The sequence below is a fragment of the Carcharodon carcharias genome, chromosome 10, assembly GCF_017639515.1.
Source record: "Carcharodon carcharias isolate sCarCar2 chromosome 10, sCarCar2.pri, whole genome shotgun sequence".
NCBI classification, from domain to species: Eukaryota; Metazoa; Chordata; class Chondrichthyes; order Lamniformes; family Lamnidae; genus Carcharodon; species Carcharodon carcharias.
Genome location: NC_054476.1, coordinates 63,054,538 through 63,072,428, shown reverse-complemented (window position 1 = coordinate 63,072,428; position 17,891 = coordinate 63,054,538). Strand labels below are relative to the sequence as shown.

At 44.0% G+C, this 17,891-nt stretch overlaps 1 protein-coding gene across 3 annotated transcripts in view; it reads right to left on the bottom strand.

Moving 5' to 3' along the window:
- uevld (UEV and lactate/malate dehyrogenase domains) overlaps positions 1-6,806 on the bottom strand; it is a 29,720-nt gene extending 22,914 nt beyond the window's left edge. Inside the window, exons 1-2 of one of the 3 annotated variants that reach the window (XM_041198040.1) lie at positions 6,642-6,806; positions 6,382-6,466 (exon numbers count right to left, since the gene is read on the bottom strand). In XM_041198040.1, the coding sequence (XP_041053974.1) occupies positions 6,382-6,466; positions 6,642-6,683 (127 nt within the window). In that variant the 5' untranslated portion in view covers positions 6,684-6,806. The remainder of the gene's footprint in view (positions 1-6,381; positions 6,467-6,641) is intronic. The other 2 variants (XM_041198041.1, XM_041198042.1) reach the window with 2 other exon arrangements.
- Positions 6,807-17,891: the final 11,085 nt, after the last annotated feature.

Below are 17,891 nucleotides of genomic sequence, written 5' to 3'. Positions count from 1 at the left end.
TCCTGTCTACCCTTTCAGGTGGAAGTGAAAGATTCCATGACATTATTTCAAAGAGGTGTGGGGAAGTTATTTCCAGTGTCTTGGCCAATATTTACCCCTCAATAAACATGACCAAAAAAACATTATCTGGTCATTATCACATTTACTGTGCGCATTTTGGCTGCTGCTTGTCTTACACTACAACTCTGCTCCTCGCTCAAATTCCAAAGATTCACCGCCCTGGATGAAAAAATTCCTCTTCATCTCAGTCCTAAATGGCCTGCCCCTTAATCTGAGACTGTGACCCCTGGTTCTAGACCTCCCAGCCAGGGGAAACACTGTTTTTGCATCTACCCTGTCAAGCCCTGAAATAATTGTCTGTGTTTGAATGAGATCATCTCTCACTCTTCTAAACTCCAGAGAATAAAGGCCCAGTCTATTTAAACTTTCGTCATAGGACAATCTCTCCATCCCAGGGATTAGTCTGGTGAACCTTCATTGCACTCTCTCTATGGCAAGTATATCTTTCCTTAGGTAAGGAGACCAAAACTGCACACAACACTTAGAATTATTGGCCTAAAGTTTCCAGCTTTCTGTCTCCCTCCTTGTTGTAGCATTTGCTTTCTTAAATTGCTTAAATAAACATAGCCTTGTATATATGGCAAAAGATAGGCAAGTTAGCTGTTTCTTCGCAAGGATAGGCAAGCAGCTGCTGAGTGTAGCCTTGGTGAAACAATAGCTGACAGAGAATCATGTCTAAGTGCAGGTGTGTGCAACAGCTTCTCTAAAATGTTAAGGAAGCTTAACGGTCTCCAACTTGAACTGATAGGGACATCACCTGCCATTGGCCCCTTCTAATTAAGAGATATGGGAAAGCAACCTGTAAGGATTAATGCTCCAAGCATCATATCAAATAATAAAACTGAGGTCCAAACTCTTGCAACTAAGACACAAGAGTCTGCAGTAACTCTGCTAATGCCAGAATACAACTCTACCCCAAACATTGAGTGGTGAGCTATATCTTTTTTGCTCAGTATATATCACTGTTTGGTGTACTGTATCTGACTTGGTTCATACTCCAAACAAAATACTCAACTGTTACTAACTGGGTCCTCTCAGACTTGCTTAGATTCTTCTGGCAAGGAGGCATAAAAGCTTCTAGGTTTATTTAACTAGAGCAGCCTGTATGTACCAAATCCTTGTTGTAGAAGTTTAAGTCAGGGCATTTTTATAGCCTCTGTCGAGAACCCTTACAGTTTTCTTTGGAGGCACTGCTGACACCTCAGCGAGTAGCTAGAGTAAGCCTAGACAATAACTATTGACAAGATATTCAACAGTGGGAAAACATCAAAGGCAAATTCAATCCTTTTTTTAACCCGACATCCACACATATGCTTTTTCTAGCAGGGGTCAATGCAGAGTGAACAAAAGCGAAGAGTCCAAACTGATTTTTCTCTTCCCTAGCCCAGCAGCATAGGCACCAGTTGTAGCACCACTTAACACCCAACTCAGCACCAGACAACTTGAGAAATAAAACTTCATTTTCTTCTATTTCCCATATTTTTCCTATTGCTCATCAACATGCTGCCACTCAGCAACATCAATAGAAAATACAGCAACGCCCAGCTCTACCTCACCACCACCACCTATCTTGACTCCAGGTGCTATATTTTCAGACTGCTTATCTGACATCCAGTACTGGATGTGCAGGAACTTCATCCAATTAAAGACTGGGAAGACCGAACCCATTCTTTTCAGTCCTTGCTCCAAACTCTGTTCACCTAACTACTGACTCCATCCCTTCCCCAGGCGACAGTCCGAGGTTAACCCAGTGTGTTTACAACTTCGATGCCACATTCGATCTCAGGATGAGCTTCCAACCTCATATTTGTGCCATCACTAAGAATGCCTATTCCCACCTCTGCAGCATCACACAACTTCACCCCAGTCTCAGCTCATCTACCGCTGAAACCCTCATTCGTGCCTTATTTACCTCTAGACTTGACCATTTCAATGTACTGCTGGTTGGCCTCCAACATTCTACATAAACATGAGTCATTAAGTCATACAGCACAGAAAAAGGCCCTTCAGCCCATTGAGTCTACGCCGGTCAAAGAAGTACCTAACTATTCTAAAATAAAAACAGAATTACCTGGAAAAACTCAGCAGGTCTGGCAGCATCAGCAGAGAAGAAAAGAGTTGACGTTTCGAATCCTCATGACCCTTCCACAGAACTGAGTGAATATAAGGAGAGGGGTGAAATATAAGCTGGTTTAAGGTGGGGGAAGGTGTGCTGGGGGGGGGGGAAGGTGTGGTTGTAGGGACAAGTAGCAGTGATAGGAGCAGATAATCAAAAGATGTCACAGACAAAAGAACACAGAGATGTTGAAATTGGTGATTTTATCTAAACGAATGTGCTAATTAAGAATGGATAGTAGGGCACTCAAGGTAGAGCTCTAGTGGGGGTGGGGTGGAAAGACTAGCAGGGCATAAAAGATTTAAAATTAATGGAAATAGGTGGGAAAAGAAAAATCTGTATAAATTATTGGAAAAAACAAAAGGAAGGGGAAAGAAACAGAAAGGGGGTGGGGATGGAGGAGGGAGTTCAAGATCTAAAGTTGTTGAATTCAATATTCAGTCCAGAAGGCTGTAAAGTGCCTAGTCAGAAGATGAGGTGCTGTTCCTCCGGTTTGCGTTGGGCTTCACTGGAACAATGCAGCAAGCCAAGGACAGACATGTGGGCAAGAGAGCAGGGTGGAGTGTTAAAATGGCAAGCGACAGGGAGGTTTGGGTCATTCTTGCGGACAGACTGCAGGTGTTCTGCAAAGCAGTCACCCAGTTTACGTTTGGTTTCTCCAATGTAGAAGAGACCGCATTGGGAGCAACGAATGCAGTAGACTAAGTTGGGGGAAAGGCAAGTGAAATGCTCCTTCACTTGAAAGGAGTGTTTGGGCCCTTGGACAGTGAGGAGAGAGGAAGTGAAGGGGCAGGTGTTGCATCTTTTGCGCGGGCATGGGGAGGTGCCACAGGTGGGAGTTGTGGAGTAGGGGGTGATGGAGGAGTGGACCAGGGTGTCCCGGAGGGAACGATCTCTACGGAAGGCCGCCAGGGGGGTGAAGGGAGGATGTGATTGGTGGTAGCATCATGCTGTAGTTGGCGGAAATGGCGGAGGGTGATCCTTTGAATGCGGAGGCTAGTGGGGTGATAAGTGAGGACAAGGGGGACCCTATCATGTCCCTTCCATAACTCTTGCTCCGGTACATCGATGATTACTTCGGTGCTGCTTCATGCTCTCGTCGGGACTTGGAAAAATTTATTAATTTTGCTTCCAATCTCCACACCTCCATCTTTTCACATGGTCCATCTCTGACACTTCTCTTCCCTTCCTTGACCTCTCGGTCTCAATCTCTGGTGATAGACTGTCCACCAATATCCAATACAAGCCTACCGACTCTCACAGCTACCTCGACTACAGCTCCTCACACCCGGCTTCCTGTAAGGACTCCATTCCATTCTCTCAGTTCCTTCGCCTCCGTTGCATCTGTTCTGATGATGCTACCTTCAATAACAGTTCCTCTGACATGTCCTCCTTCTTCCTTAACTGAGGTTTTCCACCCACGGTCATTGACAGGGCCCTCAACTTTGTCCGGCCCATCTCCCACTCATCCGCCCTCACGCCTTCTTCTCCTTCCCAGAAACATGATAGGGTCCCCCTTGTCCTCACTTATCACCCTACCAGCCTCCGCATTCAAAGGATCATCCTCTGCCATTTCCGCCAACTCCAGCATGATGCCACCACCAAACACATCTTCCCTTCACACCCCTGGCGACATTCCGTAGAGATCATTCCCTCCGGGACACTCTGGTCCACTCCTCCATCACCCCCTAATCCTCAACCCCCACCTATGGCACCTCCCCATGCCCACGCAAAAGATGCAACACCTGCCCCTTCACTTCCTCTCTCCTCACCGTCCAAGGGCCCAAACACTCCTTTCAAGTGAAGCAGCATTTCACTTGCATTTCCCCCAACTTAGTCTACTGCATTCGTTGCTCCCAATGCGGTCTCCTCTACATTGGAGAGACCAAACGTAAACTGGGTGACTGCTTTGCAGAACACCTGCGGTCTGTCCGCAAGAATGACCCAAACCTCCCTGTCGCTTGCCATTTTAACACTCCACCCTGCTCTCTTGCCCACATGTCTGTCCTTGGCTTGCTGCATTGTTCTAGTGAAGCCCAACGCAAACTGGAGGAACAGCACCTCATCTTCCGACTAGGCACTTCACAGCCTTCTGGACTGAATATTGAATTCAACAACTTTAGATCTTGAACTCCCTCCTCCATCCCCACCCCCTTTCTGTTTCTTCCCCCTTCCTGTTGTTTTTTCCAATAATTTATAGATTTTTCTTTTCCCACCTATTTCCATTCATTTTAAATCTTTTATGCCCTGCTAGCCTTTCCACCCCACCCCCACTAGAGCTGTACCTTGAGTGCCCTACCATACATTCTTAATTAGCACATTCGTTTAGATAATATCACTACCTTCAACACCTCTGTGTTCTTTTGTCTGTGACATCTTTTGATTATCTGCTCCTATCACTGCTACCTGTCCCTACAACCACACCGCCCCCCGACTTCTCACCGCACCCCCACTTCTCTCCCCCCACCTTAAACCAGCTTATATTTAACTCCTCTCCTTATATTCACTCAGTTCTGTGGAAGGGTCATGAGGACTCGAAACATCAACTCTTTTCTTCTCCACCAATGCTGCCAGACCTGCTGAGCTTTTCCAGGTAATTCTGTTTTTGTTTTGGATTTCCAGCATCCACAGGTTTTTGTTTTTACCTAACTATTCTAATCTCATTTTCCAGCACTAGGTCCATAGCCTTGTATGCCATGGCATCGCAAGTGCACATCCAAATAATTCTTAAATGTTATGAGGGTTTCTGCCTCTATCACCCTTTCAGGCAGAGAATTCCAGATTCCCACCACTCTCTGGGTGAAAAAATTCTTCCTCACATCCATTCTAAACCTCCTGCCCCTTATCCTAAATCTATGCCCCCTGGTTACTGATCCCTCCACCAAGGGGAAAAGTTCCTTCCTGTCTACCCTAGCTATGCCCCTCATAATTTCATACACCTCAATCATATCTCCCCTCAATCTCCTCTGCTCCAGGGAAAATAACCCCAATCTCTCCTCATAACTAAAACTCTCCAGTCCAGGCAATATCCTGGTAAATCTCCTCTGTACTCTCTCCTGTGCAATCACATCCTTCCTGTAATGCAGATTCCAGAACTGCACGTAATACTCTAGCTGTGGCCTAGCCAGCGTTTTATATAGTTCCAGCATAACCTCCCTGCTCTTATATTCCATGCCTCGGCTAATAAAGGCAAGTATCCCATTTGCCTTCTTAACCACATTACTTAACTGTCCCGCTACCTTAAGGGACCGGTGGACATGTACACCAAGATCCCTACAATCCCCGGTACTTCCCAGGGTCCTACCATTCATCGTGTACTCCCGTGCTCATTTGTCCTGCCCAAGTGCATCACCTCACACTTATCTGGGTTAAATTCCATTTGCCAACTGATCAGCCCACCTTACCAGCCCGTCTACATCCTCCTGTAATCTAAGGCTATCCTCTTCAATATTCCCCACCCCACCAATTTTCGTGTCATCCACAAAAATTGTCCAAACCTCTGTTACCCTTGTCTTAGTTCATAAATCACATTTCTGTATCAAACCTGTGCTCACTAACCTACACTGGCTCCTGGTCTGGCAACATCTTGATTTTAAATATTCTATCCTTGCTTTCAAATCCATCCATGGCCTCACCCCTCCCTATCTTCTGTAATCTCCTTCAGCTCCACAACCCTCTGAGTTATCCAGAGTCCTGAAATTCTGGTTTCTTGAGCATCCCCAATTTAAATTACTCCACCATTTGTGGCCGTGCCTTCATTTGCCTCAGCCCCAAGCTCTAGAATTCCCTCCCTACCTCACTTCAATTAAAAAATTTCATAACACATCTTTTTGACCAAGCTTTTGGTCATCTGACAAAACATTTCCTCATATGGCTCTGTGTCATTCTTTGTTACACAATACTCCTGTGAGGTGCTTTAGGGTATTTAATTCCATTAAAGAGTTAGACAAATATGAATTGTTGCTCTTTCAGTGTGATGCTCCATTCCATGGCTGATGGTACATGGATCAGTCACAGGCTTCTACTAGTGTTGCTCTCCAAACTACTGCTTTAAGTCACTGTTGGGCTGCCCTGCTGATATTATCTTCCAATCATACTCTCATTGCCTCCTTCAAATTCACTATACTGGCACATTATTGGCTTATAGAAACATATCTGTGTAATAATAACTACAGATTTGCAAATGTTTGATTTGAAAGGCTTACTGTATGTGTCCATTGACAATTTAAGTTCAGGAAATTTTTTATGCACATTCTTCAGTTCCTCGATGGTCAGGTCCCGGAATTTGTACTGAAAAGAAAAGTTCAAGGTGAATTGGGACGAGATTAAGTCCAGTCCACTGATTATCCATCCTCCCCCATTGCCAATTTGAGTATTTCAATCCCAATAGTGGGTACCTCCACTTGCTGACTTGCCCCCTTCCCCCACTTGCCCCTGTGTCTCAGTCTCTCAATGTGAGTCTCACCTTCCCCAACTGTTTTTTCAGCGTATTTTCATTAAACTCCATTTCTTCATTCAGAATTCAATCTACTTCGCTTCTACTTTTACCACTTCCGGCTTGAACTCAAACAAATCAGTTCGCGTACAGCAGGAGTCTCGCGCGTGTGGCGCAGAGGAAGTGGGGGGCCTGACGTTGGTGAGCTTGGCTTGCCGGAGTGGGGCGGGGCCTGGCTTGGCGGAGTGGGGCGGGGCTTGGCGGAGATGGGCGTGGCCTGTCTGATACGACGGGGCTTTGCGGAGAGGGGAGAGGCCTGATGTAGCTGTGCCGAATTGTGGGTCGGGTCTCATGACGCGGCGAAGCCTGATGGAGATTCGGGCCAATTAGCGTCCGAATCAATTTATGAGACCGTTTGTGCAGTAAAGACGCTGTTTGAGCTTTGTAACTGAGAGTCAGCTGCACTGCCTGGGATGGAAGTCTGACTATTCTAACAAAACGTGGACTGCTCATTGGGTAACATGACAATGGCGTTGAGCGACTGAGCAAGCTTAATTATATTTTCTCTTTGTCCTTTTTGTCTGTGACATCATTTGGCTATCTCCACTTATCACTGGCTCTCTATCCAGCTCTACCTGTCCCACCCCCCTTAAACCAACTTATATTTCACCTCTTTTCTATTTTTTACTTAGTTCTGTTGAAGAGTCATACGGACTTGAGACATTAACTGTGTTCCTCTCCGTAGAGGCTGCCAGACCTGCTGAGTTTTTCCAGGTATTTTTATTTTTAACTATATTTCTGTTTGCGTGTCTTCTGTGCCACAATCTGTTCAGTGCTGAGCCCGGCGGGCAGTGACACCCACATCCCGTGAATGAATAAAACATACCAGGAGATGTGAATGAAACTGAGCACTGTAAAATCATTAGTAAACAACCCCACTCTCAATTTTCTTTATTCCTTCAAGCTATGTGGGCGTTGATGTCCAGGTCAGCATTTATTGCCCATCCCTCATTGCTCTTGAGAAGGAGGTGGCGACCCAGCTTCTTGAACTGCTGCAGTCCATGTAGGTAAACCCACAGTACAATTAGGGAGGGCGTTCCAGGATTTTGATTCAGTGACAGTGAAGGAGCAACGATATAGTTCCAAGCCAGGATGGTGTGTGGCTTGGAGGAGAATTTGCAGGCAGTGATGTTCTCTTGCATCTGCTGCTCTTGTCCTAGGTGGTAGAGGTTATAGGTTCGGAAGGGGCGTTGGTGAGTGCACCTTATAGATAATAAACACTGCTGTCACTGTGCATCGGTGATCGAAGGAGTGAATGTTTACGGTGGTTAGTGGGGTGCCAATCAAGCAGGATCTTTTGTCCTGGATGGTGTCAAGTTTCTTGAGTGTTGTTGGAGCTGCACTCATCCAGGCAAGTGGAGAGTATTCCATCACACACCTGATTTGTGTGTTGTAGATAGGCTTTGAGTAGTCAGGTGAGGTGACTAACTTAATAACAAAGGAAGGACCATTAATAAAGTAGCAAGAGATGGTTGGGCTGAGGGCACTTCTTTGTGGTACTCCCAACAATGATGTCCTAAACCTGTGATGACTGGCCACCAACAACCAAAACTATTTTTCTTTGTGTCAGTTTCAACTCCAGCCGTTGGAGAGATGTCCGTTTGACCTCAATTAACTTCAATTTTGCAGGAGTTCTTTGGTTTTCTACTTAGTTGAATGCTGCTAATGTCAAGCACTAATTCATTGTAGAGGGCATTGCAGCTGAGCTAGCTCTTTTCCTCATCTGATGTGCACAGGCATATAATTTCCAGCAGGAATTTGAATGAACATGAACAGCACAAGAATCTGAGATGAAAACAAAAAACTGCGGATGCTGGAAGTCCAAAACAGAACAGAATTACCTGGAAAAACTCAGCAGGTCTGGCAGCATCGGCAAAGAAGAAAAGAGTTGACATTTCGAGTCCTCATGACCCTTCAGCAGAACTGGGTGAATCCAAGGAAAGGGGTGAAATATAAGCTGGTTTAAGGTGGGGGGAGAAAAGTGGAGGGGGGTGGTGTGGTTGTAGGGACAAGCCAGCAGTGATGGGAGCAGATAATCAAAAGATGTCACAGACAAAAGAACACAGAGGTGTTGAAGTTGGTGATATTATCTAAATGAATGTGCTAATTAAGAATGGATGGTAGGGCACTCAAGGTAGAGCTCTAGTGGGGGTGGGGGGCATAAAAGATTTAAAAATAATGGAAAGAGGTGGGAAAAGAAAAATCTATATAAATTATTGGAAAAAACAAAAGGAAGGGGGAAGAAACAGAAAGGGGGTGGGGATGGAGGAGGGAGTTCATGATCTAAAGTTGTTGAATTCAATATTCAGTCCGGAAGGCTTTAAAGTGCCTAGTCGGAAGATGAGGTGCTGTTCCTCCAGTTTGCGTTGGGCTTCACTGGAATAATGCAGCAAGCCAAGGACAGACGTGGGCAAGAGAGAAGGGTGGAATGTTAAAATGGCAAGCGACAGGGAGGTTTGGGTCATTCTTGCGGACAGACCGCAGGTGTTCTGCAAAGCGGTCACCCAGTTTACGTTTGGTCTCTCCAATGTAGAGGAGACCGCATTGGGAGCAACGAATGCAGTAGACTAAGTTGGGGGAAATGCAAGTGAAATGTTGCTTCACTTGAAAGGAGTGTTTGGGCCCTTGGACGGTGAGGAGAGAGGAAGTGAAGGGGCAGGTGTTGCATCTTTTGCATGGGCATGGAGAGGTGCCATAGGTGGGGGTTGAGGAGTAGGGGGTGATGGAGGAGTGGACCAGAGTGTCCCGGAGGGAACGATCTCTACGGAATGCCGCCGGGGGGGTGAAGGGAAGATGTGTTTGGTGGTGGCATCATGCTGGAGTTGGCTGAGGATGATCCTTTGAATGCGGAGGCTGGTGGGGTGATAAGTGAGGACAAGGGGGACCCTATCATGTTTCTGGGAAGGAGGAGAAGACGTGAGGGTGGATGCGCGGGAGATGGGCCGGACACGGTTGAGGGCCCTGTCAACGACCACCACCAGGAATCTCAAGCTAGTTTTACTCTTAATTGCTAACTTGGCTAAGATTAGCTAACTCAGACAAACTGGGAATCAAGGCTGGTACTTTTTAGCCCATGCAGGTTAGTTACATGCTTTACCTACGAACTGACCAGGGAATCCGTGGAAAATATTCTTCAAACACTCATAAAGTAGCCAGACCATTTTTGTACTTTCCTAGGATGCAGGCATCCCTGGTAATGCCAGCATTTATTGCCCATGCCTAATTGCTTGTGCAAAAGTGGTGGTGAGTTGCTATCTTGAACCACTTCAATCCATGAGATGAAGTTACATTCACAGTGCTGTGAGGTAGGGAGTTCCAGGATTCAGTATCAGTGAAAGAATGATGATATATTTGCTGGTCAGGATGGTGTATGATTTGCAGGGGAAGCTAGAAGTGATGATGTTCCCATGCACCTTTACTAAGTAAAAATAGATGTTTAAAAGGTGAAAATGTTTTTATTTTTCATTTTTGCAAAATGGAGTGAGCAATGCAGTGACTCAACATGAAACATTTAAAAAGACTTTCTATAGTATAAGTACACAGGCTTTAAACAAATAAATTAAACACTTTTACATATCTGACTCCACTGAATCGCCACACAAAAATAAAATGGACCAAGACTTGTCTCCATAAACAGCTAAATGTTGGTTTATATAAGCAAGAATATAAACATTAAATCACACAAGTGTTCATTTGTAGGCATCTTGTCAGACAACAATATAATTAAATGACATAAGAATGAACCTTCAGAATACAGAATCAGAATGAAAAAATCTTTCTTCAGTCAAAACAACTTTTTCACATTAGCAATTGATGTAGAAGCTTGGAGACGGCCTTCCATTCGGGAAGGAGTCAGTGAACCAAACAGCATTGATGGTTGTCCTGTCAACTTATTAGAGCCTTCCTATTAGGATTAGAAAAATAAATTTACAGCCTACAGTTATATGCTCACTTTGTCTTTTACTTTATCTTATGCCTTAAATAGGATAGTATTAAAGTGTCCTAAACATATGCCTTTAATCCAGGCTGATGCTTTAGTGCTGAGGGAGTGCTGCATTGCCATCTTTTGGATCAGGTGTTAAATCAAAGCCCCATATGATTGTTCAGATGGATTGAAAAGATCTAACACTAATCAAAGAAGAACAGTGAATTCTCCCAGTACCTTAATCAACATTTATCCATCAAATGACATCAGCAAAACAGATTAACCAGCCAGTTATTTAACTTAATACAAAAGCAAAATGCTGCAGATGCTGGTAATCTGAAATAAAGCAGAAAGGTTCTGATGAAAGGTCATCGACCTGAAACATTAACTCTGTTTATCTCTCCACAGATGCTGCCTGATCTGTTGAGTATTACCAGCATTTTCTAACTTGCTGTTTGTGAGATCATGCCATGTGCAAATTTGCTACTGCTTTCATAACAGTGACCACATTTCAAAAGCAATCCATTGGTTGTGAAGTACATTATCACTAAAATTGGGTTAAGGAAGATTACTTTCAGGAATAATAGCCCTAAAGATTGAACTTAATTACCTTTCATCTAACATAGATGATGTAATTGGGTAATTAATTTGGATTGATACCATTTCAGGAGTCAAAACAGCAACTTAAGGCACTCCAAAGGCTGCACTGATGTAGATAGGGTACCCAAACTGCAGCCTATAGGTCACATGCTATGAGTTTTGGTCATCTGGCTGTTAGAAGCCAATGTAATCTCTTGTATTTCTGCTCATCTGGCATAGACTATGTGGAATGCATGCGCTCAAAGTCTGAATGTCCTTTTTACATAAAGCACCCTTGTGAAAAGGAAAAAACAAATATATCCAACATAATGTAGTAGCAATGGGGAAGGGAGTCACACATGTATGCCCTCTGATGAACTTATCCCTTACATTGTTTAATTCCCAAAAAATATATAAAAACTGCTATTAAATACACAAGGCACTTTGAGCATTGCTCAGTTGTAAACATGATGTACAAAAGTGCAAATTCTCACTACAGAAATTCCAGCAGGAGTCATTAAGTTAATTATTCAGAATTCCCAGACAATTTTTTCCCCAAATTGAAAGTGAGTTAATTGGAATGGCTCTATTCTGTCCTGGCCACATTCAGTTACATTGCCACAGACCAGGAAATACATTACTGATACATTACTTAGTTCTTCATTAGATAAATTGAAAGGAATCCTGTAAACACTCTTCTGATTACTGAATCCAAATGAATCTATAATCCCAATACTTATCAAGAGGTAAGGAGAGTGCACGTGATACCAGAAATGGTGAAGAGCCTGGCAAGCTTGGGATGTGGTGATGCTACTGGTTTTATGGGCAGCATCTCATTCAAATCTTGTGGCTCCCATTTGGCAGCTTCTCAAATGAATAGTCAGGCCAGTAGGCAGGGTGAATGCAATACTATTAGCAGAAGGCCATAGCTGGGTACTTGACAGTCACATTGGCACCTGGGTAAGGGGTGAGGAGAGGGTGATTGGCAATTTGGAGGCAGAGCAAGATTGACAATTGAGATTTTCAATAATCAGAGTGTTAGATGTAGGTGACAAGATCGACAATCTGAAGGGGGGAATAGGTTGGAAATCTGGAGAAAAGGAGAAGTACAGCAATTATGGTAGGGGGGCTGGCATAAGGACAGCAATGGGAGCAGAAGATGTTGGCAATCTTGAGGTGGGGTGGGGAGCGAAGGTAGGAAATTGGGGTGGGGGAAAAGTTTGGTAGCCAGAGGGGGCGGAAGCTGGCAATTAGGAGGAGGAGGAGGTCAGCAATGTTGGGGAGAAGGTTAGCAATCAGGTATTGGGGTAGGAAGTTGGCATCCAGCAATGGAAGAGGAAAAGATCAATGATAAGTGGGTAATCAAAAAGGGGGAGAGGCTTGCATTTAGGAGGACAGGGGGTCAGGCTGGAGAGCAGGACTGGGGATTGAGAAGGCTGGCAAAGGCTTCCTTGAATGCCTGTGGGGAGTACTTCGGCTCCTCCTTAAGGTTTTGAAACAACCATTCACCTTGGGTAACTGCCAGTACCCACTCTGCTTCACTGCTGAGTTTCCATGAAACAGCTGTTAATTTAAAATCAGGATCCCAATGGCATTCATGAAGCTGGATTTAAATATTCCACAGCAGGACACTTGGATGCTCCAAAATCTGCCGTAAACATGGCGGCCATCATATGCCATGTTGGGTTAGTGTTTCACATATCTCACTTTTTAACTTCTCCCCATGACCCTCTCCCACAGATTCTGATGATGGGGTTTAATATCAAGGTCTATGTGTCTAGCATCAGTATTACTGTTAACATTGCTGTGAGGTTAATGAAATAAGTCCTAGAGCTGGGATTTTTCATTTCTCAGCTTGCCAGTCCATGATATTCCTGTCCATTGAAAATAATGGAAGGAAAATTGCAGACTGGAATACCAAAGTAAAAAATGCCAAGCCAAAGGTCAAATAAAGACAAGTAAAGCCCAGCGTTTTCTTGCAAGTAGAGTTTAAACATGTGTCTAAGACTGTACCATATTGTAGAGTTCTATTTGACTGGCACTGTAGGCATCTGGAAAATGGCCTTTTGACACTGAAACACAATTAAAGAAAAAAACAAAATTTAAATGCAATGCATGGTTACCAGAACACTTCTGAAAATTTGCACTAAATTATTACTTTAAGTTTGAATATTGCTGAAAAGAGACATGTTTCCAAAGCTTTTCCTCTTGCACTCATCAGGACAAATGTAAGAACGCCAAATTTCAAACAATCACAATTTATACTATAGGCGAAAAGGGCGCTGACTGGTTGACAAGTTGATTCTGATTGACCAAGAAAGCAACAGGGAACAATAGGCTCCCCAAACTGCTGGGTAATCCAACAAAGGTGCAAGGCTTGAAAATATTCCTTTCGTTTGCAGAGAACAGTCCTTGTGTATGAATTTATCACTTCTAGCAAGCGTAATTGAGTCATGTTATGAGGTCAACTGATTATCTTAAATTGGTTGTACGTGTAGCTATTAGCACACCCTAGAATGTTTAGCAAGTTGCTTCCTCCATGGATTTGCCTCAGCCAATCAGAGTGTTGTGTGGCACTATTGCTGTGCTAAATGAGATGGATTCAGAATAGATCTAGCAGCTCGAAATTGGGTATCCATGAGATGCTATGTCCCATAAGCAGCAGAATTGTATTCAAGCATAATCCATAACCTCATAGTCTGGCATATCCTTCACTCTACCGTTACCTTAATGGGGACCAGGAGACCAACCCTGGTTTAATGAAGAATGTGGGTGAGCATGCCCGGAGCAGCACCCAGCATATCTAAAATTAGGTGCTAATGTAGTGAAGCTACAACACAGGGCTAAATGCATGCTAAACAGTGGCATTCTTTAGAAATCTAAGTGGTCCCACAACCAACAGATCAAATCAAAGCTCTGCAGTCCTGAGTCGTAAATGGTAGTGGAGAAGGCTCCATAGATGTCCTCCTGATGACTGTGCCCAGAATGTGAGTGCAAAAAAAAAAGGCTGAAGCATTTGCATCCATCTTTGGCCAGAAATGCCGAGAAGGTGATCCATCTCGGCCTCCTCCCCATCATCACAGATGCCATTCTTCAGCCAATTGAACTCACTCCACATGATATCAGTCTCATCTGGAGTACTGCGTCCAGTTCTGAGCACCATACTTGAAGAATGATGTGAAGACATTGGAGACAGTACAGAGGAGATTCACAAGAATGATTCTCAGGATGAAGAACTGTAGCTATGAGGATAGATTGGAGAGGTTGGGATTGTTTTCCTTGGAGAAAAGAAAGCCAAGAGGAGACTTGACAGAAGAGACTTCAAGATCCTGAGAGGTATGGACAGGGTAAATAGTGAGAAACTGTTCCCACTCAAGAGAACATCAAGAACAATAGGGCATAGGTTCAAAATAATTAGCAAAAGGAGTAAATGTGATGTGAGGAAAATTTTTTTCATCCAGTGGGTGGTTGGAGCCTGGAACAAACTTCCTGAAAGGGTGATGGAGGCAGGTTTGATCGAGATATTCAAAAGGGAATTGGATTGCTACCTAAAAGAGAGAATGCGCAAGGTTACAGGGATAAGGCAGGGGAGTGGGACTAGGTGGAATGCTCTTTCAGAGAGCCAGTGCAGACTCGATGGGCCAAATGGACTCCTGCACTGTAAAAATACTGCAATATCAAGAAATGGTTGAGCACACTGGATACAGCAAAGGCTATGGTCCCGACAACATTCTGGCTGTGGTGCTGAAGACTTCTGCTCCAGAACTTGTCATGGCCCAACCAAGCTGTACCAGTACAGCTACAATGCTGGCATCTACCCGACAAAGTAGAAAATTGCCGAGGTATATCCTATCTGCAAGGAGCAGGACAATTCAATCTGGCCAAGTACTGCCCCATCAGTCTACTCTTCATTGTCAGCAAAGTGAGAGTAGGTGTCACCCAAAGTGCTATCTAGCTGCACTTACTCTGCAATAATCTGCTTACTGATGTTCAGTTTGGAATCTGCCAGGACAGCTCAGCTCTTGACTTCGTTACAGCCTTGGTCCAAACAAGGACAGAGGTGCTGAATTCAACAGTCAGGTGAGAGTGACTGCCCTCAACATCAAGGTAGCTTTTGACTGGGTGTGGCATCAAGGATCCCTAGCAGAACTGAAGTCAATGGAAATTGGGGGAAAAATCTCCACTGTTTGGAGTCAGTCATACCTAGCACCAAGGAAGATGGTTGTGGTTGTTGTCTGCTGATCCTCTCAGCTCCAGTACACTGCTGCAGGACTTCTTCAGGACAGTGTCTCAGGCTCAATCATTTTCATCTGTTTCATCAATTATCTTCTCTCCATCATAAGATCAGAAGTGTGGAAGTTCACTAATAGTTGTGCAGTGCTCATTACATCCTATTACTCCTCCCCTAATGAAGTTTTCTGGCCTGCATGCAGCAAGACCTCCCAGGTAACACAATAAAGAGTCATATATCAAAGTTTGCCAATGACACTTATGATCAGTAGTATAATAATTAGTACAGGTGGAGCATAAAATTACAAAAGCCATTGGTAAATCAAGTGAGTGAGCAAAACTTTGGCAGCTAGATTTCAATGCAGGTAATTGCAGGTGGTGGTGTTCCCATGTGTCTGCTGCCCTTGACCTTCTAGGTGGTAGAGGTTGCACGTTTGGAAGGTGATTTCAAAGGACGCTTGGTGAGTTGCTGAGGTGCATCTCATAGATGGTACACACTGCTAGCCCTGTCTGCTGGTGGTGGACGGAACTGATGAAGTGGGCTGTTTTATCCTGGGATGGTTGACTTTCTTGAATGTTGTTGGAGTTGTACTCATCTAGGCAAGTTGAGAGTATTCCGTCACACTCCTGACTTCACAAGATCAGAAGAAGTAGCAGGAGTAGGCCATTCAGCCCATCAAGTCTGCTCCATCATTAATTAAGACCATAGCTGATCTGATTGTGGCCTTAACTCCATTTTCAGCCTGTCTCCCATAATTGTTAACTGCCTTGTTGATCAAAATTCTGTCTAACACAGCACTGAATATATTCAATGACCCAATCTCCACTGGTCTCTGGGGAAGAGAATTCCAAAGGCTAACCAACCTGCTGAGAAAATAAATTCCAGCTCTTCTCTGTCTTAAATGGGAGACCACTTATTCTAAAATGTGCTCCCCTAGTTCTAGATTCCCACGAGAGGAAACGTCCTCCCAATATCTACCCTGTTAAGCCCCCTCAGAATCTTATATGTTTCAATAAGATCACCATCATTCTTCTAAATTCCAAAGAGTATAGGCCCAACCTGCTCAACCTTTCCTCATAAGACAAGATTTTCATCCCAGGATTCTGCCTAGTGAACCTTCTCCGAACTGCTTCCAATGCAAGTATATCCTTCCTTAAGAAAGACCAAAACTGTACACAGTTTTGCAGTCTCACCAATGTCCTGCACAGCTGTAGCAAGACTTCCCTTCTTTTATACTCCATCCCCTTGCAATAAAGGCCAACATTGCATTTGCCTTCCTAATTACTTGCTATACCTTCATGCTAACTTTTTATAGCTTGTGCCTTATACATGCTGGACAGGGTTTCGGGAGTCAGGAGCTGAGCTACTTGTTGCAGAATATCCAGTCTCTGGTCTGCTCTTGTAGCTGAACCAGTTATGTTTCTGATCAATGGTGACCCTCCCAGGATATTGATAGTGGTGGGATTTAGCCATGGAAGGGGAGGTTGTTAGATTTTCTCTTTTTGGAGACCATCATTGCCTACTCTTGTGTGGTGCAAATGTTACTTCAGCACCTTGGACAATAAGTGATCTCCTGCTCCTAATGGCATTAGTTCATCCTCCATCAGAATGCACAGATCAACAAACACTTGACACAATCGCCGCAGCCTTTGGAAGCACTGCTGCTCCGACAGGATGAGGGAGCAGACACTTGGCCTGTAGATCCTGTGCTTGGGGTAGCCACCTTCTTCTGGATGCGGCCCTTCAGCCATTCCTTCTGCTGCATTCAGATGCTGTTCTGTGTGTGCATCTGCTGGTCCTGTGGAGCTTGATGACACTCTTGCTAGTTTTTTATTTGGGTTCCTTTTTGGATCCATTACTACTTTGTTCTTCTTCCTTTGCTGTTCTTTAAATCTCTCCCCAGTTCCCTGGACTTAGACCATTCTTTGGACTTTTATATGCTCTTTCCATTACTTTTATGTTATTTCTCATCTTGTAAGTCTTTTTTATTGGTACGTAGAGCTCTTGCCCCTTAGGATATATTATTTCTCTATATTACAACAGCATAAGCAAGTGCCTTTAACATAATAAGACATCTCAAGATGCTTCAAAGAAACTTTTAAAAACAAAATTTGACACAGAATCACAGAATTGTTACAGCACAGAAGGAGGGCACTAGTCCATCGCGCCTGCATTGGCTTTCCAAATGAGAAATTCACTTAGTGCCATTCCCTCATTTAGTGCCATTCCCACCTTCTCCCCCTAATTTTGCACAGTCTTCCTTTTCAGATAACTTATCTAATTCCAATAGAAGACTTTGAGATTCCCTTTTGTATTAGCTGCCAATCTCTTTGTTTCTCTTATTTGCTTTTGCACTTCCCCCCGACCTTCTATATTCAGCCTGGTTCTCTGACATCTGTCATATGCACACTTTTTGTTCTTCAGCTTAATTTCTATCTCTTTCATCATCCAGGGAGCTCTGGATTTCACAGAATCACAGAATTGT